Source organism: Haematobia irritans, chromosome 1 (genome assembly GCF_050003625.1).
Source record: "Haematobia irritans isolate KBUSLIRL chromosome 1, ASM5000362v1, whole genome shotgun sequence".
Lineage (NCBI taxonomy): Eukaryota > Metazoa > Arthropoda > Insecta > Diptera > Muscidae > Haematobia > Haematobia irritans.
This window is the reverse complement of record NC_134397.1, coordinates 237,267,001-237,284,371: the sequence shown is the minus strand read 5'-3', so window position 1 is coordinate 237,284,371 and position 17,371 is coordinate 237,267,001. Positions and strand designations below refer to the sequence as shown.

At 28.2% G+C, this 17,371-nt stretch overlaps 1 protein-coding gene across 8 annotated transcripts in view; it reads left to right on the top strand.

Moving 5' to 3' along the window:
* The window catches only part of LOC142235782 (sodium-coupled monocarboxylate transporter 2), a 406,987-nt gene that overhangs the window by 368,845 nt on the left and 20,771 nt on the right, over positions 1-17,371 (top strand). For all 8 annotated transcript variants that reach the window (XM_075307130.1, XM_075307217.1, XM_075307062.1 and 5 more), the window contains one exon: positions 11,314-11,473. In XM_075307130.1, the coding sequence (XP_075163245.1) occupies positions 11,314-11,473 (160 nt within the window). The remainder of the gene's footprint in view (positions 1-11,313; positions 11,474-17,371) is intronic.

Sequence of the window (17,371 nt, the reverse complement as noted above, 5' to 3'; positions counted from 1 at the left end):
TTCTAATGACAGCGTTGGTTTTATCCTGTATGAGTTTTTGGAAATAAAAATTGAGATGTCGTTTTGTTCACTCCGGACATTAAGGGGAATCCATAGACTATTCCAAAGAAGTGTTTGACTTTGTTTAAGGATAATGATAGAGAGAGAGAGTCTACCTCGAAATAAGCCGATCACTAGATTTTACATCGTTTATTTCTCTCGCAATCGCCGTTGGAACCTTCAAAGCTTTTATTTGGTTTTCAATGAAAATATTCAATATTGGTCCATTAGCATTTAATTTTCACATTTAATTAAATAATTATTTTTTTCAAAATTTATTTTAGTTTATTTTCATTCCCAACACCACTCTATTGTGCGTAAAGTGCATCCACACACAGTGGAATGGAGATTATTGGAATCATAATTGCTCAGCATATATTCGTTTATACTAAGCCATACATCATTGGCAATGCCTTCATATCTTTGCTGAATGTGGACGGGAACTGGGCAATAATTTTTCCATGGTTAGATGGATGAATGAATGATGACTACTCACACTCCAGATTTTATGGGCTTCAATGATTTCATTGCGTGAATTGTTGTAGTTTTAATACTACTCTGTGGTATGGCAGTTATTATGCACATTCACAGATTACTCTTTTAAACGCACGACAAGAATTCTGCGGAATCCATTATGTTGATTTTTTTCTATTACTCTCACCCTTACCCCTCTCTCTCTCTGTCTCTCGCTCCGATAAAATACCATTCACTTGCAGTCATCACTCACACTTGAATGTACAATAGAAATCAAGCAAACGAGTGAGTAAGTGAGTAAGGGAATGCAATGAGAGTATTTACATTAGGGAGTACATTTACTGTTAAAATCCTCACCATTCCATAGTCACCATAATGTGATTTCGAGTGTGGCATCAAATTACATAGCTATAATAACAGTCTCATTATGCCTATAATTGTTCTGTTGCAATTGTTGTTGTTTTTTTTTTTGCATTTACATACTTCCTTCTCTCTATTCACATATGACTCTCCGCAGTATCTCTTTATATTTAGTCCATGCATTTGTCTATCAGTGTCCCCCATTGCAATTTTATCGATTTTGTGTGGAAAAACCACATTTTCCTTAATTAGCTCTAACAACGCCGCCGTCTGCGTTAATACGACGAGTCAAGGGAAGAATGAACGTTAATGTGCCCTTTTTTTTAGAAGAGTTTCTGTATATGATTCCATCCGAGCTGTATTATGTCAATATTTTGTTTCAAATGACACTTTAACGCTAAAGATTGATGGATGTGTCGTCATTAGAATACAATGTCACAAAAAAGAAATGATTCCTCCGTTCTGTGAATAATTAGCTTTGATGATATTTCTCTCACAAACTTCATAATAATGGTGATTTAATTGGTATGGAAATTCGAGGAGGAATTTTTAAATGCGGTCTGTTGAGTAATGAGCTAATTGCTAATTTATTAAATGAATTTGAAGAAGACCTGTAAACAAAATGGGGCAATTTGGTTTTATATTTTTTTTAAAATCACAGTATATATAAAATTGGAATAGTTTTTAAATGTAGTTTTTAAGTGTACTGACAAAGAGTTCAATTTATCTATTCTACTTTTTTCAATTCGTATGAAATATCCCCTGAACTTTAAATGTGTCAAATGTTAAATGTTGTAATAATTTTAGCTTGCACCAACAAGGGAAAGTTATCACTTCTACAAAAAGGTATAACTTACCCACAACGGAATTTGATAGCACGAAAATTAAAAGTTTTAAAGGTATTGAATTTTTTCAGTAGAAAATTTTGCCAAAATTTTACTTCTATAGAAAATTTTGTCAAAATTTTATTTCTATAAAAAATTCTGTCAACACTTTATTTCTATAGAAAATTTTGTCAAAATGTTGTCAAAATTTTGTTTCTATAAAAAATTTTGTAAACATTTTAGTTCTATAGATAATTTTGTCAAAATTTTATTTCTATAGAAAATTTCGTCAACATTTTATTTCTATAGAAAATTTTGTCAGAATTTTATTTCTATAGAAAACACTTTCCCAAAATTTTATTTCTATAGAAACTTTGGTCAAAATTTTATTTTTATATAAAATTTTGTCAACATTTTATTTCTATAAAAAATTCTGTCAACATTTTATTTCTATAGAAAATTTTGTCAAATTTTTTTCTATAAAAAATGTTGTTAAAACGTTATTTCTATAAAAAATTTTGTCAACATTTTATTTCTATAGCAAATGTTGTCAAAATCTTATCTCTATAGACACTTTTGTCAACATTTTATTTCTATAGAAAATTTTGTGAAAATTTTATTTCTATAAAAATTTTGTCAAAATTTTATTTCTATAAAAAATGTTGTCAAAATTTTATTTCTATAGACAGTCTTGTCATCATTTTATTTCTATAGAAAATTTTGTCAAAATTTTATTTCTATAGAAATGTTGTCAATATTTTATTTCTATAAAAAAAATTGTCAAAATTTTATTTCTATTGAAAATGTTGTCAAAAATTAATTTCTATAGTAATTTTTACTCTATTTTTGTTCAAAGAAAGTTTTGTTAAAATTTTATTTCTATGGAACTAAAGTTTTGACAATATTAACTTTAGTTCTATAGAAACTTTGGTCAAAATTTTGTCAAAATTTTATTCCTATAGAAAATTTTGTCAACATTTTATTTCTATAGAAAATGTTGTCAAAAATTTATTTTATAGATATTTTTGTCAAAAATTTATTTCTATAAAAATTCTGTCAACATTTTATTTCTTTAGAAAATGTTGTCAAAATTTTATTTCTATATAAGATTTTGTCAAAATTTAATTTTTATGGAAGATTTTGTCAATATTTTATTTCTATAAAAGTGTTATCAAAATCTTATTTCTGTAGACAGTTGTCAACATTTTATTTCTATAGAAAATTTTGTCAAAATTTTATATCTATAGAACATTTTGTCACAATTTTATTTCTACAAATTTTATCAAAATTTTATTTCTATAGAAAATTTATTTTTATAGAAAGTTTTGTCAAAATTTTATTTCTATAGAAAATGTTGTCAAAAATTTATATTTATAGATATTTTTGTCAAAAATTTATTTCTATAAAAAATTTTGTCAAAATTTTATTTGTACAGAAAATTTTGTCAACATTTTACTTGTATAGAAAATTTTGTCTAAATTTCATTTTTATAGAAAATTTTGTCAAAACTTTATGTCCATAGAAAATTTTGTTTCTATACAAAATTGTGTAAATATTTAATTTCTATAGGAAATTTTTTCAACATTATATTTCTATAGAAACTTTTGTCAAAATTTTATTTCTATAGAAAATTTTGTCAAAATTTTATTTCTATAGAAAATTTTGTCAACAATTTATTTTTATGGAAATTTTTGTCAAAAATTTATATTTTTAGATATTATTGTCAAAAATTTATTTCTATAGAATATTTTGTCAAATTTTTATTGCTATAAAAAGTTTTGTCAAAATGTTCTATCTATAGACAATATTGTCAAAATTTTATTTGTACAGAAAATTTTGTCAACATTTTATTTGTATAGAAAATTTTGTCTAATTTTTTTTATAGGAAATTTTTTCAAAACTTTATGTCTATAGATAATTTTGTCAAAATTTTATTTCTACAGAAACTTTGTTCATAATTTTGTCAAATTTGTTCAACATTTTATTTCCATACAAAATTTTTTCAACATTTCATTTCTATAGAAAATTTTGTCAAAACTTTACTTCTACAGAATATTTTATCAAAATTTTATTTCTATAGAAACTTTGGTCAAAATTTTATTTCTATAGAAATTTTTATCAAAATTTTATTTTTATAGAAATTTTTGTCAAAATTTTATTTCTATAGAAAAATTTGTCAAAATTTTATTGCAATAAAATATTTTGTAAAAAGTTTCTATCTATAGAAAATATTGTCGAAATTTTATTTGTACAGAAAATTTTGTCAAAATTTTAGTTCTATAGCAAATTTTGTTAAAATTTTATTTCTATAGAAACTTTGGTCAACATTTTATTTCTGTAGAAAATTTGGTAAAAATTTTATTTCTATAGAAAATGTTGTCAAATTTTTATTTCTATAAAAACTTTGGTCAAAATTCTATTTCTATAGAAACTTTTGTCAAAATTGTATTTCTATAGAAAATTTTGTGTGAAAATTTTCTATCTATATAAAATATTGTCAAAATTTTATTTGTACAGAAAACTTTTTCAACATTTGATTTGTATAGAAAATTTTGTATAAATTTTATTTTTATAGGAAATTTTGTCAAAACTTTATGTCTATAGAAAATATTGTCAAAATTGTATTTCTATAGAAACTTTGTTTAAAATTTTATTTCTATAGAAAATTTTGTCAAAAATTTATTTTTATAGAATTTTTTTTCAAAATTTTATTTTTATAGAAACTTTGGTCAAAATTTTATTTCTATAGAAAATTTTGTCAAAATTTTATATTTATAGAAATTTTTGTAAAAATTTTATTTCTATAGAAAAATTTGTCAAAATTTTATTGCTATACAAAATGTTGTCAAAATTTTACTTCTATAAAAAATTTTGTCATAATTTTATTTCTATAGAAACTTTGGTCAAAATTTTATTTCTATAGAAAATTTTGTCATAATTTTATTTGTATAGAAAATTTTGTTAAAATTTTATTTGTATAGAAAATTTTGTCAAAATTTTATTTTTATAGGATATTTTATCAAAATTTTATTTTTATAGAAATTTTTGTCAAAATCTTATTTCTATGGAAAATTTTGTCAAAATTTTATTTCCATAGAAAATTTTGTCAGAACTTTATTTCTATAGAAAATTTTGTCAAAATTTTATTTCTATAGAAAATTTTGTCAAAACTTTATTTCTATAGAAAATTTTGTCAATATTTTATTTCTATAGAAACATTGGTCAAAATTTTATTTCTATAGAAAATTTTGTCAAAATTTTATTTTTATAGAAATTTTTGTCAAAATCTTATTTCTATAGAAAATTGTGTCAATATTTTATTTCTGTGTTTAGGGTATGATATAGTCGGCCTTTCTACTTTACTTGCTTTGTTTGTATTCCAACCCTTATGGCAAACAAACTAGAGAATTTTGAAATTTCTCCATGTATTCTGATTAATTCCCTTATTTTGCAGTCATTTATGTTATTAAAGCTTTTATATGAATTTCACTTCATAAACTAACCCAAGTCAATTAAAATTAAATGGCCAATGAATTTAAAAACCTTTCTTGCTAACTGAGAGGGGTCAATGAATTTATCTAGTTCATTATAAATTTCCACACTTTTCAGATTTGAGCTTCATAAAAACTGCAAAAAAAAGAAAGCCTGAAATCATTAGCTTTTGCCTAAAGTGTCTGGCCTTGTGAATGAGTGCACGAAAAAAATCCATAACCTAATCCAATTATGGTAAATAAAATTCCCTTGCCGAAATTCATGCAAAGCCGCCATCTCATCCATTAAGCCAATTTATGATGTTATTTTGTTAGCCGTATTATTTTCCAAAAAAAAAATGAAAACGAAAATAATAAAGCATATATGGTCATGTGAAAGTAAGCCACATATATCATAAAATGAACATTTATTTAGTCAAATGCCCTTTTAAGTGTTTCTAAGAGCTTGCTTTGCTTCATCCTCAAAATATCTTTAGGTTAAAATGGACACACATTTTACATGGGTCTTTAACTTCCTCTAACAACCGCACAAACACACACACACCCACACAATGTGGGTCTATGCAAAAATAAGGTTTATTCCTTTTTACTTTATTTTATTTTTTTTTTTTCATTTGGGATCTATTTATTCTTTGAATCAAATGGCCGAAGCAAATTTACTAACCAAAATTTCATCTTTACCTCTACAAATAACCGTTGGGCTACAATTTAACCATGATTTGTGGCAATAATTGTGGTTAGTAGCCCCATCGTTCTGACCATTATCCAACATAAGATGCTTCATAAAATCAGAGAAGAGACCATTCAAATAAACCCAAACGTTTGTAGGACAGTGAGGTAAACTGGAGAAGAAAAATATTTACGCGATGGCATTCTCTTATGGGGGAGAAAAATTTTTAGCATTATCATTTATTGTTTACTACAAAGATAATATCATTTGTGATGAAAAAATGTATAAAACTTTGCCGAGATTAAGCAAGGGTACACTGGTATATCTGCCAAATTAGAAATACAAGTTATGCAATTTTTTTATTAACATATCGTTATATTATTTAAAAGGGACCAAAAGCATTTGCGTCAGAATTTATTTGTTCGTGATGGAGTTAAGGCATGCACAGAAAAAAATAGTTAAAAAAGGAATAGTTTGCAATTATTTTATAATAACTCTGAAGGCGATATCTAGGCGATTTTATTTTAAAAATTATTTTGAAAGGAATTCATATGCACAGACCTTCGGTGAATACAAATTTGTAAAATTATCTGTTAAACACGCAGTCCAAAATTGTTATACCCTCCACCATAGGATGGGGGGTATATTAACTTTGTCATTCCGTTTGTAACACATCGAAATATTGCTCTAAGACCCCATAAAGTGTTTATATTCTGGGTCGTGGAAAATTCTGAGTCGTTTTAAGCATGTCCGTCCGTCCGTCTGTTGAAATCACGCTAACTTCCGAACAAAACAAGCTATCGTCTTAAAACTTGGCACAAGTAGTTGTTACTGATGTAGGTCGGATGGTATTGCAAATGGGCCATATCGGTTCACTTTTACGTATAGCCCCCATATAAACGGACCGCCAGATTTGGCTTGCGGAGCCTCTAGGAGAAGCATATTTCATCCGATCTGGCTGAAATTTGGTACATGATGTTGGTATATGGTCTCTAATAACCATGCAAAATTGGTCCATATCGGTCCACATCGGTCCATAACTATATATAGCCCCCATATAAACCGATCCCCAGATTTGACTTGCAGAGCCTCTAAGAGAAACAAATTTCATCCGATCCAGTTGAAATTTGGTACGTGATGTTAGTATATGGTCTCTAACAACATTGCCAGAATTAGTTCATATCGGTCCATAATTATATATAACCCGATCCCCAGATTGACCTCCGGAGCCTCTTGGAGGAGAAAACTTCATCCGATCCGGCTGGCATTGGGTACATGATGTTGGTAAATGGTCTATAGCCACCATGTAAAAATTGGTCCAAATCGGTCCATAATTATATATAGCCCCCATATAAACCGATCCCCAGATTTGATTTGCAGAGCCTCTAAGAGAAACAAATTTCATCCGATCCGGATGAAATTTGGTACGTGGTGTTAGTATATTGTCTCTAACAACATTGCCATAATTGGTTCATATCGGTCCATAATTCTATATAGTCCTTATATAACCCGATCCCCAGATTTGACCTCCGGAGCCTCTTGGAGGAGCAAACTTCATCCGATCCGGTTGAAACTTAGTACGTGGTGTTAGTATATGGTATCTAACAAGCATGTAAAAATTGGTCCATATCTGTCCATAATTATATATAGCGCCCATATAAACCGATCCCCAGATTTGGCTTGCGGAGCCTCTAAGAGAAGCATATTTCATCCGATCTGGCTGAAATTTGCTACATGATGCTGGTATATGTTCTCTAATGACCATGCATAAATTGGTCCACATCGGCCCATAATTATATATAGCCCCCATATAAGCCGATAATTATATATAGTCCTTATATAAACCGATCCCCAGATTTGAACTCCGGAGCCTCTTGGAGGAGCAAAATTCATCCGATCCGGTTGAAACTTAGTACGTGGTGTTGGTATATGGTATCTAACAACCATGTAAAAATTGGTCCATATCGGTCCATAATTATATATAGCGCCCATATAAACCAATCCCCAGATTTGGCTTGCGGAGCCTATAAGAGAAGCATATTTCATCCGATCTGGCTAGAATTTGGTACATGGTGTTAGTATATGGTCTCTAACAACATTGCCAGAATTGGTTCATATCGGTCCATAATTATATATAGCCATTATATAACCCGATCCCCAGATTTGACCTCCGGAGCCTCTTGGAGGAGCAAACTTCATCAGATCCGGTTGAAACTTAGTACGTGGTGTTAGTATATGGTCTCTAACAATCATGTCAAAATTGGTCCATATCGGTCCATAATTATATATAGCCCCCATATAAACCGATCCCCAGATTTGACCTCCGGAGCCTCTTGGAGAAGCAAAATTCATCCGATCCGGTTGAACCTTTGTACGTGGTGTTAGTATATGGTCTCTAACAATCATGTCAAAATTGGTCCATATCGGTCCATAATTATATATAGCCCTCAAATAAATCGATCCCCAATCACACAAAAAATCCCGATTGCCACTCGGGGCAAAAATAATCTAGCAAAATTTTATTGCCATAGAAAATTTTGTCAAAATTTTATATTTCTATACAAAATTTTGTCAACATTTTATGTCTTTGGGAAATTTTGTCAAAATATAATTTCTATACAAAGTTTTGTCAAAAATTTTTTTGTATAAAAAATTTTGTCAGAATTTTATTTCTGTAGAGAATTTTGTCAAGATGTTATTTCTATTGAAAATTTATTAAGCATTTCATAGTTGGAGAGGAATATTTTGCAAAATCTTCCAAAATATCAAGAATTCTACCAATCTACTAAACAGTAAAAAATCTGCCATTTTTGGTAGATTCGTGTTCATAATTATATATAGCCCCCATATAAAGCGACCCCCATATTTCAATTCTGGCTCTATAATTACCGCACAAAAGTTCATATCGGTTCGTTATTATTTCTTCCCTATATATACCGGTCAAGAACTGAATATATACGTAATTAATCGACCTTTCTTTTGTCTGGACTAACTTACAATTTAGAAGATGATGTTAAGAAGTTTTAAGATGCCTTGCCATCGGCTGCAACCCAAGTAATTTAATTGTGGATGACCGTCTTTAGTAGAAGTTTCTACGCAATCCATGATGGAGGGTACATAAGATTCGGCCTGGCCGAACTTACGGCAATATATACTTGTTTAATTTAAATATTAATTTCCATTCTCTTGTTACGACCTATTAACAAAGTTATTCACCAGCAAACATTTTTTCCATGCCTTTTTCTACTTGGGATCTCACGGATATTAAGTTTTTTATTTAACCCTTTCGACCCTAAAGTTGCCTGTGGGCAACTTTTTGTGTTTTGAGACTCACTGTCAGCGTTGTTTTTGTTTTTGTTCATAAAACTGTAACGGTATCGAAAGCTACAAGTGTTTTCTTCAAGTTGAATGAAAAATCAGCTAATTTGGTTGTCAATTAGCAAAAAATTTTTCATTAATACGCACGTACCTCAAGAAAAAAATATTTGCGAATTTAAAAAGGGGTTTTTATATATGTGACTTTTTTCAAAAATTACAACTAAAATGTTGAAAGTTTTTATTAAATCTATTGTAGTACATGTCAAGTAAAATATTTCTGGAAGTCAAATCTTAGAATTGCAAAAAAACAACAGATGGGAAATTTTTAAAATTGAAAAGTTGCCTGTGGGCAACTTTGGGCAATTGTGGTAGTAAAATTACATATTTTTGAACATAAGACCTGGAGAAAAAAGGTTTGAAAAACAATGATTTTAAAAAAAATTTGAACTTCAATTGGGATGTCCCAGTGACGAGAAATGCGGCGATGATGTGGAAAACATATCTGCAGTGCAGTGGGGAATTTGGAAGGAATCGTAAAAGAGAGGAAGCCACTTCTTGGCAACATACTAGTGGATTAGCACGAATATTGACGCTTTATAATACTTTTGTTTTTTACACCGCCAGTTAAATTGACGTGGGTTAAAAACAAAAAATAACAAAACATTTTCGTGAGTCACGCGTGATTCACGCGAAGCCGTGAATGAAATTTAAACGAAACCTCGTGAATGAAATTTAAACGAAACCTCGTGAATGTGCGTGAACGGGATTAAAGAAAAATGTGTGGCGCGTGAGCGTGAGTAAAAATCAAATTGTGTTCGTGATTGTGAGTGAGTAAACTTTCTCCGAAATCACGTTCCCGATAAAAATTTACTTTCACGATCCAACCCACGCTCACGATCCAACTCACGCTCAAGATAAAATTCACGTTAACTATAAAATTCATGTTCACGATAAAATTCACACTCACGGTAAAACAGAGACACAAAAAGTCACAATCACGAACAAATTCACGTTCACGATTAAATTCAAGCTCACCGATTTTAATCACCTTTACATATTTAATCACGCTTAAGATTTCAATGGCGTGAGTCACGAGAAATTTCGTTAATTACCAGAATTTTATTGAGCCACGAAAATTTTCGTGTTCCGAAAATATTCGTGACTTACGAGATTTTTCTTGAATTACGAAAATTGTCGTGAATCGTGCGAAAGCGTGAGACATAAACATTGTTCATGTGTGAGCGTGTGCGAGTATGACTTTTCATTTCGTGACCGTGAATTCCTACCCACATGGCATGCGTGAGTACAAATATTTATTCGTGAATTGAAATTCCACTCACGCGCGCATCTAAGTACATATTTACTGTAAAATAACAAAAAACTTAACAAAAATCCAATAAAACGTAATACGTCTATCATTACAAAACAACATAGTTTGTAGTCACAATTGCCCAAAGTTGCCCACAGGCAACATTCTCTACCGCCTAAACGAATGGGCGTGGCGACCCGAAATTTTGGCTAGACGCTTCTTAAATGACTTGAACATGATTAAAAGTAAAAAAAAAATTTTAGCGATACCTATAAAAATTCGGGGTCGAAAGGGTTAATCATTATTCTGCTTTTGTTTTTTTATTTTAATTTTTAATTTTTTATGAATTTGTCTTTCCTGTACACCACTGTTCATCCCTTCATCCCCACAAAAAAAGGATAATGATTAGTGGTGAACGAATGAACTGCTATTTGGCAATGGCAATGATGCCAAAATTGTAAATGTCATAGAAATGTTCGAAAGATTTCTTTGAAATATTGTTTTGGTCATTTGAGATATTGAGGAAAAATTGGAATCAAAAATGCAAAAAAAAAAAAACAGAAATCCTAGAGAGAAAGTGAATGTTTTATAGCTAAATTTTTCCTTTGCTTTGATTTGAATGTAGAGGTATTTTTAGTTTCGTTTGAACACACTCAAATCTATGTGTATGTGTGTTCAAGAATTTTTGTATTCTTCGAAAGTTGCTTTATTACTTTACTTGCCACTAGATGGCTTTTCAGTCAATTAGCCTCCTTTAAATATGGGATTTTACGATATGTGTTTTGAATTAATATATTTTTCTTTTCATGCTTTTTTATTTAATGACAGGACGTTTTTCTTTCTTTGATTTCACTGGCGATTTAACTGTACGAGTCGATACTACATCTGCTTGGCTGGGTCAATTATTTGTGTCACTTTCACAATTTGGATGTCAGCAAAATTTTATGCAACGTTATGTTAGTCTCAAATCTATGAAAGAAGTTAAACGGTAAGTTGACCTATTTTATGTAAAGTATTTCAGGGTTAACTGAAGTCCAAAAATTCTATTATTAATCTCAAACTCACATAAATGATGCGTGAAATTTCTACACATGTTCCAGCTTTGAACTTCGCACCAAAGTTTCAGTGTTTGCATTGCACATAGAAATTTTGAGAATTTGACCAGCATGTCAAAGCCTTAGGAATGCAGTATACAATATACACCGTGGATGTGTGTAAGCTTGTTTGTTGATATTGTCCGTGTGCATCTTGTGACATTGTGAAATAAATTATGTAGATTTATGATCGATTTTACACTGGTTGGTTTCGAAATGAAAACATGCCTCATGATATCGGTCTAATTTTCTTCATGGCTAAAAGCTAATCTAATCGAATATTTACTGCCGACAGTGTTGCCAGTATTTTTCTGGCTCTTGTCCCCAAATTATGATGTTTTAATCACCAAAAATCTCCAATTTAAATTAAAACTCCTCAAAAAAATCCCCAATACATTTTTGACAAATTAAAAAAATAAAGAAACAAAATTTTGAGAAAATTTTCTATATAGAGATAAAATTTTGACAAAATTATCTATAGAAATAAAATGTTGATAAAATATCCCACCGTGGTGCAATGGTTAACACGCCCGCCTTGCATACCCAAGGGTTCGATTCCTGCTTCAACCGAACACCAAAAAGTTTTTCAGCGGTGGATTATCCCACCTGTAATGCTGGCGACATTTCTGAGGGTTTCAAAGCTTCTCTAAGTGGTTTTCACTGCAATGTGGAACGCCGTTCGGACTCGGCTATAAAGAGGAGGTCCCTTGTCATTGAGCTTAACATGGAATCGGACAGCACTCAGTGATAAAAGAGAAGTTCACCAATGTGGTATCACAATGGACTGAATACTATAAGTGAGCCTGATAAATCGGGCTGCCACCTACCCTAACCTAACCTAACCTACATAGGAAAAACAATTGATACAATTTTTCCAGTGTGTTAGTCCCCAAATTTCAATTTAAATTTAAACTCCTTAAAAAATCCCCGTTTTTGACAAATTACAAAAAAAATAAAGACATAATATTCTAAGAAAATTTTCTATATAGAAAAAAAAATTGACAAAATTTTCTATATAGAAAAAAAATTTTGACAAAATTTTCTATAAAAATAAAATGTTGACAAAATTTTCTATAGAAGTAAAATTTTGACAAAATTTCCTATAGAAATCCAATTTTGACGAAATTTGTTAGAGAAAAAAAATTTTGAAAACATTTTCTATAGAAATAAAATCTTGGCAAAATTGTCTATACATAAATAATTTTCACAATATTTTCTATAGATATAAAATTTTGACAAAATTTTCTATAGAAATCAAATGTTGATAAAATGTTCTATAGAATTAAAATCTTGGAAAAATTGTCTAAAGAAATAAAATGTTGATCAAATATTCCAAAGAAATAAAATTTTGACAGAATTGTCTATAGAAATAAAATTTTGACAAAATTTTCTATGGAAATCAAATTTTGACGAAATTTGTTAGAGAAAAAATGTTTGAAAACATTATCTATAGAAATCTAATCTTGGCAAAATTGTCTATAGATACAGAATTTTCACAACATTTTCTATAGATATAAAATTTTCTATAGAAATAAAATTTGGCAAAATTGTCTATAGAAATAAAATGTTAATAAAATATTCCAAAGAAATAAAATTTTGACAGAATTGTCTATAGAAATAAAATTTTGACACAATTGTCTATAGAAATAAAATTTTGGAAAAATTGTCTACAGAAATAAAATTTGGCAAAATGGTCTATAGAAATAGAATTTTGAAAAAATTTTCTATAGAAGTAAAATTTTGACAAAATTTTCTATAGAAATAAAATTTTGACAAAATTCCCTATAGGAATAAAATTTTAACAAAGTTGTCTATAGATAAAGAATTTTGACAAAATTTTCTATAGAAATCAAATTTTGATACAATTTTCTATAGAAATAAAATCTTGACAAAATTTGACAAATTACAAAAAAAAAGAAATAATATTTTAAGAAAATTTTTTATATAGAAAAAAATTTTGGGAAAATTTTCTACATAGAAATAACATTTTGACAAAATTTTCAATAGAAATAAAATATTGACAAAATTTTCTATAGAAATAAAATTTTGACAAAATTTTCTATGGAAATAAAATTTTGACAAAATTTTATATAGAAATAAGATTTTGACAAAATTTTCTATAGCAATAAAATTTTGACAACATTTTCTATAGAAATAAAATTTTGACAACATTTTCTATAGAAAAAAAATTTGACAAAGTTGAATTTTCACAAAATTTTCTATAGATATAAAAATTTGACAAAATTTTCTATAGAAATAAAATCTTGACAAAATTTGACAAATAACAAAGAAAATAAAGAAATAATATTTTAAGAAAATTTTCTATATAGAAAAAAATTTTGGGAAAATTTTCTACATAGAAATAATATTTTGACAAAATTTTCTATAGAAATAAAATTTTGACAAAATTTTCTATAGAAATAAAATTTTGACAAAATTTTCTATAGAAATAAAATTTTGACAAAATTTTATATAGAAATAAGATTTTGACAAAATTTTCTATAGCAATAAAATTTTGACAACATTTTCTATAGAAATAAAATTTTGACAACATTTTCTATAGAAATAAAGTTTTGACAACATTTTCTATAGAAATAAAATCTTGGCAATTGTCTATAGAAATAAAATGTTGATCAAATATTCCAAAGACAAAATTTTCTATAGAAATCAAATTTTGACAAAATTTGTTATAGAAAAAAATTTTTGAAAACAATTTCTATATAAATAAAATCTTGGCAAAATGGTTTATAGATAAAGAATTTTCACAACATTTTCTATAGATATAAAATTTTGACAAAATTTTCTATAGAAATAAAATTTTGGCAAAATTGTCTATAGAAATAAAATGTTGATAAAATATTCGAAAGAAATAAAAACTTTGACAGAATTGTCTATAGAAACAAAATTTTGACAAACTTTTCTATAGAAATAAAATTTTGGCAAAATTGTCTATAGAATAAAATTTGGCAAAATGGTCTATAGAAATAGAATTTTGACAAAATTTTCTATAAATGTAAAATGTTGACAAAATTTTCTATAAACATAAAATTTTGACAACATTTCCTATAGAAATAAAATTTTAACAAAGTTATCTATAGATAAAGAATTTTCACAAAATTTTCTATAGAAATCAAATTTTGATAGAATAAAGAAACAATATTTTAAGAAAAAAAAACCAACAATAACAAAACAAAACGAATGAAAATTTTCTATATAGAAAAAAATTTGAGAAAATTTTCTACATAGAAATAACATTTTGACAAAATTTTCTATAAAAATAACATTTTGACAAAATTTTCTATAGCAATACAATTTTGACAACATTTTCTATAGAAATAAAATTTTGACAACATTTTCTATAGAAATAAAATTTTGACAAAATTTTCTATAGAAGTAAAATTTTGACGAAATTTTCTATAGAAATCAAATTCTGATAAAATTTTCTATAGAAATAAAATCTTGACAAAATTTGACAAATTACAAAAATAAAATAAGGAAATAATATTTTAAGAAATTTTTCTATATAGAAAAAAATATTGAGAAAGTTTTCTACATAGAAATAATATTTTGACAAAATTTTCTATAGAAATAAAATTTTGACAAACATTTTTTTTGTTAAAAATATATTAAACCTATTTCACGAAAAAATGCCCACAAAAATCCCCAAATTTATGGAAATTTCCCACCAGATCCCCAAGATCCCAACTCAGCAATTTCGTCCCCATTCACGAAAAAATAACTGCAATTGGGGAAAAGTCACCAATACTGGCAACACTGACTGCCGAACCCAAATAGTTTTTAGCATTTTGCTTGGCCCTTGGTACGTATGAATAATGTTCACAATATCCACTTTGTAATAGCAATCATACGCACCACATTCCCTTATTGAAGAATGGTACATCTAATAGCACTGTAAGATTATAATATATGTGTAATCTGTATAAAAACATTCTACATAAAATCTGTGGCTTTATTCAGCTTACCGTGTCAACAAAGAAGCACAAATAAAGTTTACCAAAAACGAAGAATCAGTCAGACTAATGTTTGGTTTGGAACTTACAACAATTATTTAATTTCAATTCATTTTGAGTTTTAGGATTTTAGTGTTATCGCATAAAGGTTTACAATGAGTAGAAAATTCAAGTATCCATAATTCAAAATATTCAAATTTTAATACTAAAACTAAAGGTTGGCGGACGGAATTCAACAGGGGCTGTGTTTAAGTCAAGTTCTCACCAAATTTGGCACACAATGCCAAATTTGTATTTTCTCTGCAATATTTCAGAATTTTCGGAATGAAGCTTTGGCCTCCGTCATCATATGAATCTAAATCGGGCGAAAGATATATATGGGAGCTGATTCGAAACCTAAATCGATTTTGACCAAATTTGCCATATCTAGATTATGCAACCTAAATTTTAGGTTACCACAATTTACACAATATTAATTAAATAAAATAAAGAAATTTTAATTAAAATAATGTTTTTAATCTTTGATTTTTTCTTTTCTAAACTTAGGACAAGAATCTTTGAAATTTACGGCCTCTGTCAAATTCGCATGTCTTTGAAGTAAGGCAATTTTTTAAAGTAAAAAAGAAGTAAAACAAATAACGTTTTTTCTTAAAGTAAAAAAAGACATGTACAAAACGTTAAAGAAAACGTCAAGCTTACTTTTACCATATAAATTAAAATTAAAGATTATTTTGTAAATGGGCAACAATCTTGAAATTAAGTGATATATGGAATCTATGGATTAAAGATAAAATAGCTTCAAATATAGGACTTACATTAAGGATTTTGCCTATTAGGTTTAAAGTTTTTTTTTTTTGTTTAATTAAGAAAACATTTTTTACTTTGAAGTATCTGTTAGAATTTGAAGTTTGAAACTGATTGTTATGTTTTTATTATATTAATATATCACAAAAAAATTAAAATTCTATATCAGGTCTGTATCATATCCCAGCAAAAAAAGAGCTTCCAAAAAAGTAGTTTGGATCCCCAATCTGTGATCCGAAAGTAGTGCAAACTTGGATCATCTCCAATGGGTTTTACATGGGCTTGCCATAGGGCGAAAGTACTCCCTTTTTGGATCCTTTGCATTGCTTTAGAAGTTGTACCATGGAAGTTAATTTGAATGAAGAAATTTAAAACGCAAAAAACCATTTTCAACCAATTTAATTTTTTTTTCAACCATATTTTTTATTACACTATTATTTTCCTATTACCTAATTTTTTACAATTTGAAAAACTTTTTCGCTCCGACCAGGGGTTGAACCTGGGTTTGATGGCACCATAACAGAACGCCTTAGCACACTCAGCCACAAACGCCATTGAACATAATAGCGTCGAAAGGTCAATTCAAATGTTTGTGATACGATCGTAATACGACACCAAAGAATAACATTCTAATTGCTTCTCGAGATGTTCTTTATTAGTATGAACGAAAAAAAATATTTTTTTATGTTTTGCATCGTTTTTATTTTCGGCATATATTTTCGTATAAATATATTTAAAAATCAACAAAAAATTAAAAATCCTCGTAATTTGCAAACCCTTCCCAAAAGAACTTCCATGGAAGCGAAAAAGTCAAACGGCATAGGTTCAAATCCCAGCGGGGATGCAAATTATTTTTTTTTATTATTATTTTTTTACTTATTTATTAATTTTCTATTTTTTTTTTGTGAAATTTAATTGTTCAAAATTTTCATTTAAAATAGCCTGATTGCGTACTTTCGAATACTTGTCCACAAGGACTGCATCGGAAGTAGAAAAAAATCATTGGGGGATCCCAAG